At 46.7% G+C, this 20,901-nt stretch overlaps 1 protein-coding gene across 1 annotated transcript in view; it reads right to left on the minus strand.

The window, feature by feature from the left end:
* The window catches only part of TMEM132C (transmembrane protein 132C), a 370,532-nt gene that overhangs the window by 24,525 nt on the left and 325,106 nt on the right, over positions 1-20,901 (minus strand). The window contains exon 5 of the mRNA XM_060027867.1: positions 11,091-11,234. Within this exon, the coding sequence (XP_059883850.1) occupies positions 11,091-11,234 (144 nt within the window). The remainder of the gene's footprint in view (positions 1-11,090; positions 11,235-20,901) is intronic.

Genomic DNA, 20,901 nt, shown 5'->3' on the forward strand with positions numbered 1-20,901 from the left:
CAGTTACCATTGTCTGTGTGTAGGTGTTGAGAAGATTTAAATTAGAATCTATTCCCTTCGCAAATTTCAAGCGTCCGGTACAGTAAGCCCTGATCCTTTACTGCTCTCTTATACTATGCAAAGACCCTAACGTAGGCATATTTTGACCTGCTGTAGAAGCAGAAGGAAGGTTGGCAGATACAAGGTCAGAGAAGTCGGCTGGGGTGTGTCGGGCAGGGAGCGAAAAGCACCCCAGATTTGCTCTTACAGGAGAATTACATTGGAAAACCCGCAAATACAGGAGTTAGCCCAGTGCCCGGCGCACACCAGGCAGAGAGGGAATCTCTGGAGGGCTGGGCAAGTGGAACATATTAGCCCCTAGAAGTGTGTAGACAAGGGGCTTTGATTTTTTTCTGTCTTGAAGAGGAGAATGGGGTAGAAGCTTCCAGAATGACAGCCTTAAACAGCTCTGCCCCTCCTGTGTGTGCACAGCTCTCTCCAGTAGCTTGTGCCCTGGACCACCCGCTGCACCATCAGCCTGGCTTTCTCCCTAAAGATGTCACTTGAGATCCTAACGTCCTGGGACCCAGGACACAAGGCCTGGAGCTGTCCTGCTGAGGGGACTAGGTGCCTCACAGCTTCTCTTTGAAACTCCAGCCTCGTAAGAGCGTCCCCACAAGACGGAAGCCTTATTTCAAAAGCAGCAGCCCCCCAGCTGAACACTGGAGTGAGGAGGAAAAGGCTTAATTATAGAGGAAACCAGGCAGCAAGGATGGGAATGATCCAGCTACGCGGGTCAATACGGGAGTTTGGGGAGGGATATCGCTGGAGCCCCAGGATGAGAACTGCTGGCCATGACCACACCTGTCTTCCCTCAGAGCTCAGGGGATCTGATGCAGCTGGAAGGCTAATCAGTTTGGGTTTTGGAGTAAGTCTGTTACATCGTTACATGTCAGGTATTTTCTCCTCTTCATTTTCCTTTTCTGATTTGGAATCACTCACACACTAAGGTGTCAATTTGTCAATTTCCTTGTCAATTATCCTAGTGCTTTTTGCTGAGTATTTTGTCATTTTATTTTATTATTTTTTATTGGATTATAGTTGCTTTACAGTGTGGTGTTAGTTTCAGCTGCGCAGCGAAGTGACTCAGCCACACGCTTACACACATCCCCTCCCTCTTGGACCGCCCTTGGCCAATCACAGGACCCCTCTCCTCCAGGGGGAGCTCAGGGCAGAGTCTTGCTGGGAGATCTCAGGCTCTTCCACTTCTTCTCATCCTTTGCCTCCATCAGAGTAAGTCACTGCTTTGGCAATGTCACCAAGGGAAACCTGTTCCTGGCTGGGGCAGGAGTAGGGCTCTTCTCTAACCTGGGCCAAGTTAAGAAATGGAAGAAAGGCCCTGGGACAGGGGGACAGGGACAGGGTGGGTAGTAAAGAGCAAGGCCCTGGGGTGGGAAGGGAGAAGCCTCCACTCCAGGCACCCAGTCCTTTTCCCTGTGGCCCCAGCCCTAATTGCATTTGGGGATCCTCTCCTCCCTCACATTAGTCCAGAGTTTTGGATGAATCTCGGCCTCTAGTCTCCAAAGCAGGGTCATGTGATGACGATCTAAGCCAATCAGAGCTTCACATTTCTCCAGTCACAGTGGTTGGCTCAGGGGTGAGCACGTGACTTAAGCTGGTACAACTGGAGGGAATCTCAGGAATTTTTCAGGTGAGACTAGACAAAGGATACTTGCTCTTTTCTGCTGGAATGCTCCATGTAAAGAGATGGTTTTGTAGCCGCCTGTAGCCACCTTGGGACAGTACGACTCGTCTGAGATGTCAGTGAGCACAGAGGATACTGAACCAAGAGAAAGAGAGCCAGACATAAACTACTGATTGATAACTCCATGTGAGCTCCTGGATGCAGCCATTCCTGAAGCCAGAATTGCTTACTGTACAGAAACAGAAGCCAAAAACAACCCTCCCGTTTTTTGCTTAATTCAGTTTGAGGCATGTTGTCTGTTAACCAAAATCATGCTCTCAGATAGAAGAGGCAAGAGCTCTGCTGCACCAGCCCAGACCCACCTGTATGCATCCCTCCCCATCAGTGCCTCAGCAAGGAGGACAAGCGGAGACAGGTAAGAAGGCACAGCTGTCACTAGGCTGACACTGCATGGTGACTTTTAATCCTCTGAGAGCTCGTGGAAAGGAGAGTGAGAGTAAACGGGGAATAACAAACTGAATTCCAGCTCAGATACAGTGGAGAGTTGTTATTTCTGCTCCCCAACACCCACTCATCTTATCTCTGGTTACAGTGTTTAGGTGTTTTGAGGGGAATCTCCCTAGATTCTCATGCTCAGTCCCTGTGCTTCAATGGTCTTGACTTCAGCTACACAGTGGGGTGTACTCATAACATCACACTGCCCCTGGCCATGGGGATTGGTCCAGGAACGGTCACATGACACTGTCTAGCCCAGTAACAGGAAGTCCAAGGATTTCTGATGGAGTGAAAGTACCATCTCATTTCTGGGAAGCTGTGGACGTAAGGCCTCTGGGGACCACATATAAAGAGTCAAAGGCAGAGCTCAGAGGGGCAGAGAAATGGATTTCTGAATCCACCTGTGCCCTAGACATTTAAATAATAAGACAGTTTCTCCCCTTACTTATTAAGCCAATTTGAGGGTCTTAATCATTCAACAACCACATCATCCTTGATAAAGATATGATGAACCATCGGGAGGTTGGCATATGATATCGCCTGAGACCAAATCCTTGTTCTCAGATGGATTTCAGGTGAGAGGTCAAAGCAGGGCAGAAATGTTAATATCTGGCAGGAGAAAAAGCTAACACAGGAGGAGAACTGTTTTCCAGATCGAAATCTGTCCCAAGGCCAACCAGATACGCGATTCCAGGCTGGACTTTGCTACCCTGTGCTACATGGAGCTGGCCAGAAACTTTTCTTCAATGCAAGAGCCACCCACGCCCAGCTGCAGGATCCCCGGGGCTTCAAAACCTCTGTTCTCAGTTAAACAAATCCAGATGGACTTCCCTTGGCTCAAGTAAAGTCTGACTCGTAAGTAAACGGTCTTATCTTTTGCAAAAGTCTTTTATTAGAGCACAGTATTCTTGGGAGCTTAAGACAGAGGGTCGGAACAACCTGCTCTTTCTTGGCCAGTCCCAAGCATTAATGCGTGGCTTAGTTCCTACCAGTTGCAGGCTCTGGGTCTTTGCTTCCCAAAGAACGTCTGTGATGATGGAAATGTCCTACACCTGTGCATCCAATGCCCTACCGGTGCGCTGTCCAACATGGTAGCCATGAGCCACCTGTGTGGCCAGTCTCACCCTCTCTCTGAGGGTGACAACCACAAGTGTCTCCAAACATTGCCAAATGTCCCCTGGCAGACATACGATCACCCCAGGGAGAGAACACTGGCTCTAGGTCTACCTGGATAGTAAGAAGAGCTAACCGAATGCATCGACCTACCTGCTTTACTTTTATAACTATGTTAAAACTCGCAACAATCTTACGAGGTTGGTATGAGTATTACCCATTTTGCAGATGAATAAACTGAGGCTTGAAGAACTTGTCTGTGGCAGAGTGCAAGCTCTTAGACACGCTATTTCAACTGCTGGCGCTACAAGGAACTTTCATGGAAGGAACTTCCTTGCTTTACACTGGAGACCCCCAGCCCAGAACTGGGGCACAACTGGGCAGTGTCACTCAGCCTAGCCTGACGCCCGGGACTCCTTTGCTGTCCTTGACTTTCTTTCATTCTTAGAACCAAATGGCTCTTGAGGATAAAGACCTTTTGGCTTTTCTTCCAGAGCCTGTCTGATATGAGAAGCAAAAACGAGCAGCTCTCTTCCCTCCTTGGGAAAGAATTTGCCCGTTTTCCTACTGGGCGAGGGAGTGCTCCTTACAGCGGGAATCAATCTCAGGGACTCTTTAAAAACTTCAAGCTCTTATGAAAGAACCTGGCTCTCTCAAGGACTCAGAGCTGTGGAATCAATAGTAAATTCAGTGGGGAGGAAGCTTTGTGCTGAGGGGAGCCATTGCACAGGGAAGAATGTCTGTTGCTTACGTGAGGTTGCCTTCCACGTACCAGAACTCCTTTGGTCAGCAGGGGAAGCAGGGCCCCGTGGTTGCCCATATATATTATTTTTAGCTCTGCACCGGAATCCATTAGCTGGAACTGTGCCCTGGAGGTCAGACAGGCTGCACTGGAAATTCAATAAATGAGCTTTCTTTAATGGTATTTTAAATCTCAGCATCCCCACCCTGTCGGGGGAGAGCCTGGCCTCTGTGGCCTCAGAAGCTTTGGGGAAAGCACAGGCAGGGCTGCAGCCCAGGGTAGGAGCCACCCGGGAAGTACAGGGCGGGGTACCCTAGTGTCAACCTGGTTAGGATAGGGGGCTGGAGAGAGCACTGGGAAAATCAGGGATACACAGTCATAGCAGGCATCGATAGTCGTTATTTTCCCTGCCACCAACGGGCCCAAACGCCTCCTCCTTGGACACCTATCCAGAGGCATCCTTTACGCCCAGGCCACACCCTAGCACAGCACCTGCCGCATTTCCTTTGCAGTCCTCGTCACCACCTGTAATACGCTTATCTGTTATTGTCTGTTCCCTCCACGCCAGGCTCCATGAGGGCAGGGGACATGTCCTATTTGCTGCCACGTCCCCAGTACTGGCATGGTACCTAGAGAAAGGCCAGTACATCTCTGCTGAATGAGTACGTTGTCGAATCTAAGACACCATCACTTCGTGGACCACAAGTGAGAAAACCTCTGCCAACGAATCTGTGCCGTGCCGTCGGCTGCATGGCTCAGCTATGTTTCAAGCACATTCAAGTGTGGATGAACGTGTAGAGTAAGGACTCTGTGACGGTGGTTACTTGGATGTTGCCTGTGCTTTTGTCCCTGTTATGTGTCTTCCCTCCTCGTACTATTCCTGGGCTTCCGTTGGGCACATCACTGCCCTTCTCTGGGCCGTTGCTTTTTCATTCCTTGAACGTCAATCAACGCAGACGCTGATGTTCGCAGGTCTCTCCACTCACACGTCACTACTCCTATTGACCTAAACACCGACCACGCGGCAAACCACACCCCTCTTCACTTGCGGTTCCTTCACGCCCCACACTGACGGAGCCTCGTTTCCCAAATGCCCACCAGTCGGGGATATTCAGGAAGCATCATCGCAAGGGGAGAGGAGAGAAAAGGCAGGAATTGTACCTCGTCTCTGCAGAACAAACCAGGACAGAAAAGCCCTCTGTGTGTGTGTTTATATATAAACAGACTCACACACACGTCTTGATGTGTCTGTGTTTATGATCACATGAGCACGGAGAAAGGCACAGAAGGAGATCAGGTAGGTAATTAACACTGATTACCTGAGGGCTGGAAAGGTGTGCTGTAGCGTGTGTGTGTGTGTGTGTGTGTGTGTGTGTGTGTGTGTGTGTGTATCTATAGATCTGCCAATTTAATTAAAATTTTTTTCCCTTTATTTTTAATTGAAGTATAGTTGATTTACAAGTTGTGTTAGTTTCAGGTGTACAGCAAAGTGATTCAATTATACATGTATATACAAATCTCTTCTTTTTCAGATTAATTTCCATTATAGGTTACTACACGACATTGAGTGTAGTTCCCTGTGCTGTACAATAGGTACTTGTTTATCTATTCTATATATAGTCGTGTGGAACTGTTAATCCCAAACTCCTAATTTATCCCTCCCCCCTTCCCCTTTGGTAACTGTAAGTCTCTCTTCTATGTCTGTGAGTCTATTTCTGTTCTGTTTCACGAGTTCATTTGATCTGCCAATTTTAAAAGTTCATGATTAAAAAAAAATAGTTTGTATGATAGGATCCCATTCTCATAAAATTACACCTCTCTACATGGTTATCCATAAAGTGTCAAAAGAGATTATGTACAAAATGATCGCCTAACTTCTTTAGTAAGAGACCACGTCCTGTACGATTCCATCTATATGAAATGCCCCCAAAAAGGCAAACCCATAAAGACAGAAAGCAGATTCGTGTTTGCCCAGGGCTAGGGGTGGGAATGGAGGTGAACAGTAAATGGGGTGACAAAAGTATTCCAAGACTGGGTCATGGTGATGGTTACGCAGCTCAGTAAGTTTCCTAAAGTGTCGCTGAATCATACACTGGAGGTAAGCTGCGTCCAGTTCTAATTTTTTTTTTTTTTTGCTGTACGTGGGCGTCTCACTGTTGTGGCCTCTCCCTTTGTGGAGCACAGGCTCCGGACGCGCAGGCTCAGCGGCCATGGCTCACGGGCCCAGCCGCTCCGCGGCACGTGGGATCTTCCCGGACTAGGGCACGAACCCGCGTCCCCTGCATCGGCAGGCGGACTCTCAACCACTGCGCCACCAGGGAAGCCCCAGTTCTAATTTTTAAATAACACTGTGCTCACCAGACAAAATACACCTGTAGACGGCCAGGCTGTAACCCCTGGCTTACCTAATAGGGTCATCAAGGGGACTGCCTGACTCAGGGTTAAGTCCATTCCACGTGTTGGCTTCTAGGTTAAGTCCTTTACTTGATAAATGAGACTCATGAATCGTCACAAGGACCTTTTGAATTAGGTACGTGATCGTCCCCACGTTACTCAGGACTAGAGGGAATATATGAATCGCCCAAGACTGCATAGCTTGGAAATGGCAAAGCCAAGAAGAACTTGCTGGAAGAAACTGCCCATATGATCCTCTTGTGTTTCTCGACATCTTCCAAACACAGACTCGACTGTCTTTGTCTGAATGGTCTTTTCAAGGATGTTTATATGGTGAGAAGCCTCAGGAGAGAGAGACAGAGTCCCCTCTGGAGCAAAAGGCAGGCAGGCTGATGGCTCAATAGAGCAGAGATACTGTCTCTGTCCGGGAGAAGGCGAGGCAGGCTCTCTGCCTATCTTAGCTCAGGCTGTGATAGCAGAATACCACAGGCTGGGGGCCCAAACAGCAGACATTTATTTCTCATAGTTCTGGAGGTGGGGAAGTCCAGGATCAACGTGCAGCACGGTCGAGTCTTGCTAAAAGCCCTCTTCCTGGCTTTCAGACAGCCGCCTTCTTGCGGTGTCCTTACGTGGCGGAGAGAGGGCAGGCTCTAGTCTCCTCCTCTTTTTTTTTTTTTTTTTGTGGTATGTGGGCCTCTCACTGTCGTGGCTTCTCGCGTTGCGGAGCACAGGCTCCGGACGCGCAGGCTCAGCGGCCATGGCTCACGGGCCCAGCCACTCCGCGGCATGTGGGATCTTCCCGGACCGGGGCACGAACCCACGTCCCCTGCATCGGCAGGCGGACTCTCAACCACTGCGCCACCAGGGAAGCCCGTCTCCTCCTCTTTTGAGAGCACTAATCCCATCGTCCTCAGGACCTCATCTAAACCTAATCACCTCCCAAAGCTCTGTCCCTAGTGCCATCACATGGGGGATTGAAGCTTCAACACGTGAACTGTGGGAACACACAAACGTTCAGTCCCTAACACTGCCCGTTAAAAGAGACTCGGGTTCCTGAAGCCCAGGGTTCCTCTTCTGGAACAGAGACCACAGCACATGCAGTGTGGCAAAGCCCTGGGGGGACTGGAGCTTAGATGCAGGAAGATGCAGATGCACTGGCTGCCCTTTAGCCCTCTGACTCTGATCCAGGAGTCTCGTGTCTTCTGCCAGCAAACTGTGACAGGTTGATTTGTCAACCTGCATGTAGGGTGGAATCTCAGAGCCTTCAGAGGACTTTCCAGAGCTCAGGCCTGTCTAAATCCCAAACCTTATGAGCCTGTTGGAGGGTAGGCACGTATGAGGGGCCAATTCCCTCCCCCTTTCTTCTCACCACGGGACCCTAAGCTGTACCAAACTAGCTCTTCAGGTGTCATTCACCTCGTCAGACCGCGAACCACAGGCCGTGTCTGGGTCCTGGGAAACGGGGTTCCCGTGTCCTGCTCAGACATCCTTCCTTGGCTTCTGCTGACCTGAGACTTCCCCTTGCTTTGCCAACAGCCAGGGGTATCGACTCAGAATTCATTTCAGGGGGTGGGGTGGGTTTTAGCTTGAATACATTCATTTCCCTAAAGATACTAATTACATTCCTGGAAATACTAGTAATGGGCTCCACGTCAAACCTACTTAAGAGCATCTCAGGGCAGTTATGTGTACAACTGCAGTGAAATTTGTTTTTGGGTTTTTGTAGGCTGAAAGCTGGACCTCTAGAAAAGTCATCAGCACCGGAGGCGTCCTTTCAAAGGGTCACACTTATCAAGGGTCCTGGCCCTTCGGGGCACTGCATATCAGTAATAAACGCAAATGATCAGCAAGGACCCGGTATGTGACCACGGCTGGTCCAAACCAAGTGCCTCTTCCCCTTCCCCTCCTACCAAAGTTACTTCTCAGCCACAGGAGAGAGATCCCGGCCAGAAGCAGAGCAGAGATCCCTCAGAGCAGTGCTTCTCCATGGGGGTGATGCTGTCTACCAGGGGACACTTAGTACTGTCTGGAGACATGTGTGTTTGTCACAACTTGGAGTGCTATGGGCATCTATTGGGAAGAGCCCAGAGATGCTTCTAAGCGTCATACAATGTGTGGGACAGTCCCCATGACAAAGAATTAGCTGCCGCAAAATAGTAAGCATGGTAAGGTTGCAAAATCCTGCCTCCGAGCTTAGAACTTTGCTGTCCAGTGCAGCAACCACGAGCCACACGTGGCTCTGGACCACTTGAAATGGGGCTGTGATGGAGGTGTGTTCTAACACACACTGATCGGAAAGACTTAGTGCCAAAAAATATGAAATGTCCTATTAATCATTTTTACATTGACTACATGTTGAAATAAGCTTTAAATATAATGGGTTACACATATGCCGTTAAAAATCAGATTCACAGGTTTTGTTTTGTTTTTCTCTTTTTCTGAATGTGACTCGAGAGGATTTAAGTTCCCTGCGTGGCTCACGTTGTGCTTCTATTGGACAGTGTTGTTTAGAACTTCTTCCACCCACTCCCCTCCTTCCACAGGCTTTCTGGGTCTTCTGTGAAGCACTCTGGGCTCAGGGCTACCATCTGCCCATAAATCGCTTTTGGTTTAGTTACAAAAAATAGTCCCTTCTTTGAGACGACACTCCCAGCGGCCAAAAGATGACGGTCACAGGATATTGTTGGGACGCTTTACTGCGACCTACTGGAAGGTCAGTGTAACAATTTAGACCGCGTGAACACGGCACCACGTGCAGTGGACCATCTTGGCGGTGCTGGTTGCCGTGTGTCCATGCCGGGGGTGGAGTCTGCAGAGAAGGATTTATTCCACCCCAATCCTCCCCTTCAACGGTCTGTAAGGTTCTCTTCCACGCACACGTGTTGTTTTTAACCCCAGAGAGAAGACTCTGATTGTTATCTGTCAGACTTGATTTGGGGGGCGGGAATGGAGACCAAACGGTTAATTTCTGGCTTGGAAAAACCCTCACTGTCTTATTCTCTGAGCAAGCATTGTGGGTACATGATCATGGTACATGTTGGTGGGAAAGACCAAAAAGTAGGGTCCTTCCCTCAAGACACTTAGTCTCCAGAGCAGGGATTTCTCTAGGCCAGCTTTTTCTTGGAAGGGCAAAATGGTAACTATTTCAGACGTGCAGGCCATATGGGCTCTGTGGAAACTACTCAAAAGCAGCCACAGACAATATGGAAATAAATTTGAAAGAACAAAGTTTTGCAATTTGCAGCAACATGGATGGAGGGCATGATGCTAAGTGAAGTAAGTCAGACAGAGACACATACTGTGTGATACCACCCATACGTGGAATCTAAAAACTACAACAAACTAGTGAATGTGACGAAAAAGAAGCAGACGCACAGATATAGAGAACAAACTAGTGGTTACCAGTGGGGAGAGGGAAGGGGGGCAGGGGCAATATAGGGATAGAGGGAGAAAAACAGGATTATTAGGGGACTATATGGAACCATATGGGCTTCCCTGGTGGTGCAATTGTTAAGAATCTGCCTTCCAATTCAGGGGACACAGGTTCGAGCCCCGGCCCGGGAAGATCCCACATGCTGCAGAGCAACTAAGGCTGCGAGCCACAACTACTGAGCCTGTGCTCTAGAGCCCACAAGCCACAACTACTGAGCCCACGAGCCACAACTACTGAGCCCATGTGCCACAACTACTGAAGCCCACGTGCCTAGAGCCCGTGCTCTGCAACAAGAGAAGCCACTGCAATGGGAAGCCCGCGCACCGCAAAGAGTAGCCTCTGCTCGCCGCAACTAGAGAAAGCCCGCGCACAGCAACGAAGACCTAACACAGCCAAAAATAAATAAATAAATTTATAAAAAAAGAAATCATGTGTGAAACTTTTGAAAATTGTAAAGCATTATAGAATTTAAAGAATCATTCAATAAAATTTAAAAAAAGAAATAGATTTGAGTGATCCTATTCCAATAAAACTTTATTTATAAAGCAGGTGGTGAGCTGAATTTGTCCCAAAGTTCATAATTTTCCCTATAGAGCAGTCACGGCTGCCCTATGGGCCAGACCCATGCTGCCGATGTATTTTATTTTTTTCCCATTGTAGTTGGTTTTTTTTTTAAATTACCTTTGGTTGCCAACTTTGAAAAACAAGGTGACTTTTACCAAATTTGCAGCTTCTCTTGAAGACGCAGCAATCCCAAATTCACATTTATACACGCCACAACTGACAGGAGTTGGCTACTGCTACCCTTCTAGAAATGGGTTTGTCTGATTTACCACTTCACTCACTTAAATTACCTGCTTGGTTACTGTAGGTATTGGGGGTTTGACCCACAGTCCATAGCTCTCTTGATGACAGCTAGGTTGGCATGATGTCAAATTAAGCGATGGAAATGGGAAAGTTTAGTAAAGCCACCGGAAGCGTTGTGTACATAAACCAACCAGCTGAACCCCTACTTCACCAGGCTAAACTCTCTTAGCGAATGGGAGGCCCCCGTGAAGTTTCCACCAGTTCAATCCAGACGGCTAATGGAATCACTTACTTTGCACTTTTTTTGGCCATGCCTCTCGGCTTATGGGATCTTAGCTCCCCGACCGGGGATCGAACCCATGCCCTCGGCAGTGAGAGCACCGAGTCCCAACCACTGGACCACCACCACTGGAATCACTTACTTTGATGACTTCCTCGTCTGTGGACTTGCATTCCACCGACTCGGAGATATCCGTCACGGCACTGTTCTCCTCCACGGAGACCACCCTGATGGGCATGGCAACTGTCTTTCCCGTGAGGATGGCGGTGTTCAGAATCTCAGTGTCCTGCCGGAAGAACCAGACATAGCTGGGTCAAGGGAGCTATTCAGTTCTCTCCGACCCTAGGGGAAGCCTTCCAAGGTGTGTGCCAGGCTGTCTTTGTTTAGACAAGACATGCAGCACTTACCTTAGGGACCTGGGCAAAGGAGTCATTTTTGAACAATTTCCCAAGAGCGTTTCACAATTTACTTTTAGTTTATTTGTGATCGTCTTCCTAGTTTTCAACAACAACAATCCAAAAATACGTATTCTTTTTCTTTATTGCAGAGACCAAGTAAAAGTTACACATCAGTTAGGTTTGGGTTGTAAGCAGCAGAAATTGACCGGCTAATTTGAGCAGGAAGGTACTCTGGTAGGTTGAATAACCAAGATGCCCATGTTCTCATCTCTGGAACCTGTGCACCTGCTGCCTTACATGGTAAAAGGGACTTTGCAGTTGTGATTAAGCTAAGGATCTTGAGATGAAAAGATTATCCTGGGTTACCTGGGGTGGACCCAATGTAACCATAAGAATTCTTTGAAGAGGTAGCCATGGGGGTCAAATGAAGAGAACAAGATGCGGTGCTGGAAGCAGAGTGATGTGGCTGTGACCCAGGAGATGTGGGCAGCTTCTAGAAGCTGGAAAAAGAAGAGATTTCTCCCTAAAGCCTCCAGGAGGAAGACACATTAATTTTAGCCCCAGAAGACTCCTTTCTGACTTCCAACTTCCAGAACCGTAATGGACCAAATTTGTGTTCATTTGTTAGAGCATTTGTTGTAACAGGAAATGAATTCAGGTTCTTAGTGGATAGACCCTGGGCTACTCCCGGGATCAGAGGAAAAGCTGAAGTAGGCTTTGGAAAGGCAGGACCAAGAACGACTTCCAGGATGTTGAAAAGAGGAAAGGATGGGCGAGTCTCTCTAGAGTGAAGCGGAGTGAATCCCTTCAACCATTTCTATCCCTGAGTGACTCTGCTTATGATTTAAATTTTCCGGAGGAAGAGTCTGATTGGTCTCATCATGGTGCCCATCCCTTATCCAGGGAAGGATGGGGCCACTCTGATTGACATGTCTACCAAGATCGATTCCAACTGGAAAAGGGCAGTCTTAAAAAAAAATCAGAACTGTGTTATCAGAAGACGATAGAATGTATAGATTCCCATCAGGCAAACAAGGGCAACAACAGATAGATAGTCATTACAAAAGCAATCAAAGAGTTAGGTAATTTTTACCCCCGAATGCCTGTGATCACTACTGCACCTCGGCGATGGGCTGCATCGTTTTGTGTAGCCAACCAAGCTGTCTTCCTCTGTTGACCCACTGTGGCCCATCCCATCCTCTGATGACTTGGGTTTATCCTGTTCATACTGACTTCGTGCAAAATGATGAGCATCACAGCTCTCACGTGTGTTATGATTTGCAAAGTGATGAACAAAATGCCTTCTCTTTTGAATTTGTAGGCACTCCCTGCTTGCACTTCTGTAATCCTTTTCTTTATGGTCAAATGAAGATGAAAAAGCATCTGTGGCTTTGGGACATCTACTGGCACCTTTAACCTTTGGGTCAACTTCTCCCCAAGTCCCTCTCCAGAACTGCTGCTTCACTTTGAAGCCAGAGATGCAAGGAAAGAGATTTTCTCAGTTCTTCCTCCAGGGAGGCAACTGGCACAGAAACAACCTTTTCCGTTAACCAAGAGCATCGCTGAAAGAGCCATCCGTTCTAAGGAGAGTGCGAGCCCCTCTCCGATGCTGGTGCCCATCAGTCAGCAGTTCAATAACCCTCTGCCATGTCTTCTCTTGGGTCCACAGGCTTCCTGGAGCTGGAGCTGCCATCTGGGCAGTGTCCACATTGGCTATTCCAGATGCTAAGAGTACTGCAGAAATCCCCCAAGTCCATTTTCAGGTTCATTACAGGTAATGTGCTCGGAGTTCAGTCTTAACATTTTCTTTCTGAGAATGGTCCTTGGCTAATGGCTTCATTAAAGCAGAAAACTCCCTCGTGTACTAATTGTGATTAGCTTTCTAGTGGTCACTGCAGTTTCTCTCTCTCTCTCTCTCTCTCTCTCTCTCACACACACACACACACACACGCACACACACACACACACACACACACATATCCTCTTTTACCTGACACTTCTTGTTCCTAAACTGAATTACATGAAGATTAAGACTGGCGAATCATTAGATATTTTTCACTGACCAAGATCAATTGCAGAAGCAGAAATTTACAGTCCTAGAAATGCCAAATGGGTGAAGAAAGCATCGATCTTCAGGATAACCTGGCTAGGCCACAAGGATGAAGTTCCCTGTATTTAAAAATTCCTTCCTTTTCCATCTAAAAACAGGATACAGATGAACTTATTTACAAAACAGAAACAGACTCACAGACTTAGAGAACGAACTTAGGGTTACCAGGGGGGAAGGGACAGATTGGGAGTTTGGGATTGACACTCACACACTACTATATGTAAAATAGATATAACCAACAAGGACCTACTGTAGAGCACAGGGAACTCTGCTCAGTATTCCTTAATAACCTAAATGGGAAAAGAATTTGAAAAAGAATAGATACTTGTATAACTGAATCACTTTGCTGTACATCTGGAACTAATACAACCTTGTTAATCAACAGTACTCCAATATAAAATAAAATTTTTTTTAAGTGAGTAAAAAAAAAAAATTTCTTTCCCGATCAATGGTTTTGGTGAGTGTCTGTTACTTGGTGGGCACGAGGAGTCTGGAATCCCAGATTCTAGTCTATGCTTTGCCGCTAACTTTCTGTAGAACCTTCCTCGCATCCCTTATCTTTTGGAATCTTTGCTTCTTCATTTTACAAATTAGGGGGTTGGACTGCATCTTCTCTGTCTTTCCAGCTGTCAAATCCTAGATAACCATGAAGATCCAACAGCCATTTAATGAACACGTATTGTGCACCCAGCGCGTTCTTGTCACTGGGTTATAACGTAGTGAACCAGAGTGACAAGCCCACGCTCACGCAGACGGATGGGATGGCAGGGGGGGAACAAGCAAGCAGGCAGCTACTATATTGGGTTTGTCAGGACCTTTTCATTAACTAGTGGCAAAAATCCAACGCAACTCAATCTAAGCAAAAATGGAGACCTACTGCCTTGTACAACTTAAATATCTGAGGGAAGATTCCAGCTCAGGTATTGCTAGGACCAGGTTCTCAAAACATGTTGCAATTAATTTCTTTCTTTTTTTTTTTTTTATAAATTTATTTATTTATTTTTGGCTGTGTTGGGTCTTCGTTTCTGTGTGCGGGCTTTCTCTAGTTGCGGCGAGCGGGGGCCACTACTCATTGCGATGCGCGGGCCTCTCACTGTCGCGGCCTCTCTTGTTGTGGAGCACAGGCTCCAGACGCGCAGGCTCAGTAGTTGTGGCTCATGGGCCTAGTTGCTCCACGGCATGTGGGATCTTCCCAGACCAGGGCTCGAACCCGTGTGCCCTGCACTGGCAGGCAGGTTCTCAACCACTGCACCACCAGGGAAGCCCTTCTTTCTTTTTTAATTGAAGTATAGTTGACTTACAGTATCGTGCCCATCTCTGCTGTACAGCAAAGTGACTCAGTTATACACAGACAGACATTCTTTTTCATATTCTTTTCCATGATGGTTTATCACAGGCTACTGAATATAGTTCCCTGTGCCGTACAGTAGGACCTTGTTGTTTATCCAACCTATATATACTAGTTTCCCAATCCTTCCCTCCCCCCTCCCCTCCCCTCCCTCTTGGCAACCACAAGTCTGTTCTCTATGTCTGTGAGTCTGTTTCTGTTTAACAGATAGGTTCATTTGTGTCCTATTTTAGATTCCACATATAGGTGATATCATATGGTGTTTGTCTTTCTCTTTCTGACTTTCTTCCCTTAGTATGATCACCTCTAGTTGCATGCAATTAATTTCTACGTCTCCCCATCTCTTGACTCTCTTTTCCTCTGTTTGGCTTCATCAGTCAATAAGCTATTTCTACATAGTAGACCCCCAGCTATATTCTCCATGGCTCAAATCTGTGTTCTTCCCTCATACAACTCAAAGCAAAAAACAAACAAACAAAATCCCCAAACAGCCCAATTAAAAAATGGGCAAAGCATCTGAATAGACATTTTTCCAGAGAAGATAAAATCCAAATGGCCAACAGACACATGAAGAGATGCTCAACGTCACTAACCCTCAGGGGAGTGTAAATTACAACCACAAAGAGAAATGAAGAACTCCTGTACCACCCTCGGATCCCCACGAGGGAGCGATTTTCCGGTTGGATTGCACCTTTCTGGTTTCCCCCAGTTGCGAGCATAGCTATGGGATTACAGAAAACAATAGCACACGTTGTAGAAGCAGAGGGGGCAGTGAGGCGCCCAGGCATGGACTGGGCACATCGGCCAGGTCTGACTGTAAAGGTCCTCTGTCCCCTCCCAAGGACTTGGAGAGATGCTGTGCTGGGAAGGAGGGAAGCTTTCCTAGAGAGTGAAAAATGTGTGTGTGTGTGTGCGTGCGTGTGTGTGTGTCTGTGTGTGATTGGGACACTGCAGATTACAGAGTTATGTGGGCCTCGCTGCTGCTCCCGAATCCTTTTACGGTCAAGCCCAATTCATAGCGATGTGCCTGGCGCGCTATTTAAATGCGTACAACTGTGTGCTTTCGGAACCCCCAGCCGGACCTGGAAGAACTCATTTTGGGCAGGGCGGGCTGGGAGCAGGTGCCGCCTGCCTTTATCCTCCACGTAGCGCGGCTCTGGAGCCCAGGCTGCAGGCTGCCCTCCCTCCAGACCCCCCGGAGCTATGAGATGCTCGGCATCACGGAACGGAGTCCTCTTCTGAAAGCAGACGGGCGGACATCTCCTGTTGCCCCCAGCGGACATCAGACCCCACCCACCAATACCCTTTCAGAGCCTCACAGAACACAGCTAAGGCACAACGGTTACTTGGACCCTTCTCCTGTTATTAAATGTTTGTTCTCTGCTGTCACTGTTGTTCTCTCTCCCTCCACCTCCTTCCATCAGGAACCAGAGGACTGCTCTGTGTTTCTGAAAAGAATCCATCAAGTGAGGTACTTTTAAATCACTGTCATTTCAAGCTTGGAAAAAGCCCGAGGCTTCAGAGAAAACACGCTTTGTTTGATGTGACCTCATAAATGTAAATTGGTTTGGCCATTTTCTGTATTTTTTTTACAAATTGGGTTTTTAATTTTTAAATAAATAGAGAACACAGAATTACTTCTGGAGGGTTAAAAAGGCTGAGGGGGTGTGAACTGATTAAAAAGATAAATCCAACTGGCCAGGGGAGGAGGCACTTATCCCAGGAGTGGGTGTAAAATACCCATTACAAATTCCCCAGCGGCTTCTCATCAAGAGAAATGAGGAGAGCGGGAATGTGTGACAGAGTGGACTATTATTCAGCGACAAAAAGGAATGAGGTGCGACCATGTGGATGAACCTTGAAACGTGATGCTGAGTGAAAGATGCCAGACATAAAATGACACGTATTTTATGATTCCATTTATATAAAATGTCAAGAATAGGCAAATCCCTAGAGGTGGGAAGCAGACTGGTGGTTGCCAGGGGCTGGGGGAACGGAATGCAGAGGAATTGCTTAAAGGGTCTGAGTTTTATTTTTACGGTGATGGAAATGTTCTGGAATTAGACAGAAGTGATGGTTGCACAACCTTGTAAATATACTAAGAACCACTCAGTTAAAGATTCTAAATGGTGCTTTTTATTCCACTCGGGTATTTATTCCAAAAAAGAGAGAACATTAGTTAGAAAAGATCCATGCACCCCAATGTTCATAGCAGCCTTTTTTACAACTGCCAAGATACGGAAACAACCTAAGTGTCCATCCACAGATGAATGGATAAAGGAGATGTGGTATATATATATTATATATATACAATAGAATACTACTCAGCCATAAAAAAGAATGAAAGTTTGCCATTTGCAGCAACATGGACGGACCTAGAGGGTATTAGGCTAAGTGAAGTAAGTCAGACAAAGACAGTACTGTATGTTATCTCTTACATGTGGATTCTAAAAAATGAAACAAATGAATATATCAAAACAGAAGCAGAGTCACAGATACAGAGAACAAAGTAGTGGCTACCAATGGGGAGAGGGAAGAGGGAGGGGCAATACGGATGGGGCTTAAGAGGCACAAACTACTGTGTACGAAATAGATAAGCTTCAAGGATGTATTGTACAACACGGGGAGTACAGCCAATATTTTATAATAACTATCAATGGAGTATAACCTTTAATAATTGTGAATCTCTGTGTTGTACACCTGAAACATATAATATTGTACATCGACTACACCTCAATAAAAAAATTTTTAGAATATGAAATTTAGAAAATAAATAAACAATACCCTACAGTTTTGTCAAAAAATAGTGCATTTTATAGCATGTGAATTACATCTCAATTTAAAAAGAGAAGGAAAAGTGTGTGGGAGATGTGCGGGTGCCACGGAGAGGCCACGGCGGGGCTCAGACCTGGCTCTGCCTCTTGGCTGGTCGTGTGGCCTCAGATGAGCGAATCCATCCACCCACCCTCAGTTCACTCATCTGGGAAATGGGACCAAGAGAAAACACATCTGCAGCTCAAAGACCAGACACCTCGCCTTCCACACCAATGCTATGGGTTCAAATCTCATGAGGGTCTGAGGATGAGGCAGGTTTAATCTAAGGTGTTCCAGATGGTAGAAAACAGCCTCTCTCAAGAAGAACCCTCCTACACTGTTGGGGGGAATGTAGGTTGGTGCAGCCACGATGGAGAACAGTACAGAGGTTCCTCAAAAAATTAAAAATAGAGCTACCATAGGATCCAGCAATCCCACTCCTGGGCATATATCCAGACAAAACTCTAATTCGAAAAGATCCATGCGCCCCAATGTTCCTTGCAGCCCTATTCACAATAGCCAAGACATGGAAGCAACCTAAATGTCCATCGACAGATGAATGGATAAAGAAGATGTGGTACATATATACAATGGAATAGTACTTAGCCATAAAAAAGAATGAAATAATGCCATTTGTAGCAACATGGATGGACCTAGAGATGGTCATACTAAGTGAAGCAAGCCAGACAGAGAAAGACAAATACCAGATGATGTCACTCATATGTGGAATCTAAAATATGACACAAATAAACATGTCTATGAAACAGAAACAGACTCACAGACATAGAGAACAGACTTGTGGTTGCCAAGGGGTGGGGAGGGGAGGGAAGGATTGGGAGTTTGGGATTAGTGGATGCAAACTCTTATATATAGGATGGATAAACAAGGTCCTACTGTAGAGCACAGGGAACTATATTCAATATCCTGTGATAAACCATCATGGAAAAGAACATGAAAACGAACACATCCATATACATAACTGAATCACTTTGCTGTACACCTGAAACTGACAAAGCATTGTAAGTCAACTATACTTCAATGAAAAAAAAAAAGAAAAAAACCAATCTCTTTCAATGCACATGTACTTGGGAGTCATTTAGAGGTAGTACATAATAATAACAAATAAAAAACCAGGTCACATTTGGGGAGCGCTTCCTACACGCTAGGTGTTGCTAAACGCTTTCATTTCTACCACCAACCCATGAAGCAGGTGGTCTTTTTATGCCAGGTGTATGGATGGGGAACTGAGGTTCAGAGCTGGTTAAGCGATGTGTCCAGGGTACACAGCCGGGAGGTGGCCTGGCCAGGTTTGAACGTGGACCTCCAGGGCTGGAACACATGATCTCTTCTCCTACTCTGTGCTGAAGAGCTAGGACATGGGACAGAACTGCCTCGGTTCTGCCTCTGCTCTTTCCTTGTTGTGTTTTAAATTCTCCCAGCGTCAGTCTCCTCTGCTGTGAACTCGGGGAATCATCTGGGTTGCTGCGAAGATTAAATCAGATAATGTTTATGAATGGCCTGTCAGGGCGTGGAACAAAGTCCTTGTTGAATGAGAGGGCAGCTATTAAGCATAAATGTGAGATGTCTGGATGAGGCAACAGCAGATGGAGAATAGCCAACACTTCTCCTGAAACTCTCTTTTCTCTATTGGAGGGAGAGGCATAGAAAATAAAATCAAATAAAGATAAGGCTGTATGTAGCAAGCATGGGAACACACATTGCCTAGAAGAACAGAAACGTTAGCACATGGGGGTGTGGAGCGGATTACAGACGGAGAGGTGTCTATGAGAGCCTTACAGATACCTTTTTGGCACGTCAGACTTTTACAACAAGATCCAGGGGCCAAATCCTGCCTGTGGTCTGTGTTTATATGGACTTGTGAGCTGAGAATGATTTTTACATCATCAAGGCTCTTAAAAAAAAACAAAGAAAGAGAAAATGCCAGAGACTGTATGTGTCTCCAAAAAACCTAAAACGTGTAATATCAAGCCCTTTACAGAAAAATTCTGCCAAACCCTGAACAAGAGGATCATTTTCCCAAAATGATGGGGCTCTCGGCACGCCCCCCCCAAGGGCGTCCCCTAACCCTTTGGTGTCGTCATTCTGTTTTGTAGAGCTGAGCCTACCCTTACAGCTTTGCTTTTCTTCAGTTGTTATCTCCTCTGATTCACTGTGTTTCCAGCTACAGTTCCACGTCAGCACCACAGCCCGCACGGAAGCCCGCATTCTTTGCTCAACCTGGGTAGATTTCCGTCTTGAGATAATTTGCATCACACGGAGACCCGGGGGCTTTGGACCCACAAGAAGCATTGCCCCAGAGCACTGGGTCTTGTGTTAAATAGGAAGGGGTATTTGAATTGGGGCTGATTTTGTAAGTGTTTCCTAATCTGCAGTCGTGATTATATGCATGTTACGGCAGCGCTGGGTTCCTTGCACACACTTTTAGCTCAAGGAGGGTGAGTATGGATACTTGAAGCGTAGGAAGCCCCTACAATCGGCCTTTCTTAAGGGGGGTGGATAACATTACAGATGACTGCTCAGGGGGAAAAGTGTATGAGTAGACACAGAGATAGAGAAGAAATAAGTGGTTACCAGTGGGGAGAGGGACGGGGAAGGGAATCGGGGAGTAAGAGGTACAAACTATTAGGTATAAAATAAGCTACAAGGATATATTGTACAACATGGGGAATACGGCCAATATTTTATAATAATTATAAATGGAGTATAACCTTTAAAAATTGTGAACCACTATATTGTAGACCTGTAACTTACATAGCATTGTACAGCAACTACACTTCAATAAGAAAAGTTTTTAAAAAGTATATGCGTGGAAAAACCAACGAGCATTTCTTCCTTCATCTCTGCTGAAGTGCAGTAGGTCGGGAAAACACACAGCAGAGTTGGAGGAAGCGCGTTTGAGGCAGCTGGAGGGTCCCCAGCTCACGTGGCAGGCTCTGGGAAGACCAGAGGTCCGGTTTTTTTGAAAACCAAGAAAAGGGAGCCCAGCTGCTGGCATGCAGAGGGCTGAGACTGCTTCAGTGAGGCAACATCAGGCTGCCCATCTTGCTGCCTCACGCTTGCTGCATGGGGCTCCAGGCCTTGCCTTCTCTGTGCTTTGTTTTCCTCATCTGTGAAATGGGACAGTCCCACTTTCCTCCAGGGTGGCTCCGGGGATTAGATGAGAGAACCTAGGCAACCCCCCTAGCTTCGTGCCTGCCACAGAGGTGGCCGTTCCGTAAACACCAGTCCACCGTCCTCAACCCTGGGAAACGGAGTCCGAGAA

The sequence above is a fragment of the Delphinus delphis genome, chromosome 13 (assembly GCF_949987515.2).
Source record: "Delphinus delphis chromosome 13, mDelDel1.2, whole genome shotgun sequence".
Classification (NCBI taxonomy): Eukaryota; Metazoa; Chordata; class Mammalia; order Artiodactyla; family Delphinidae; genus Delphinus; species Delphinus delphis.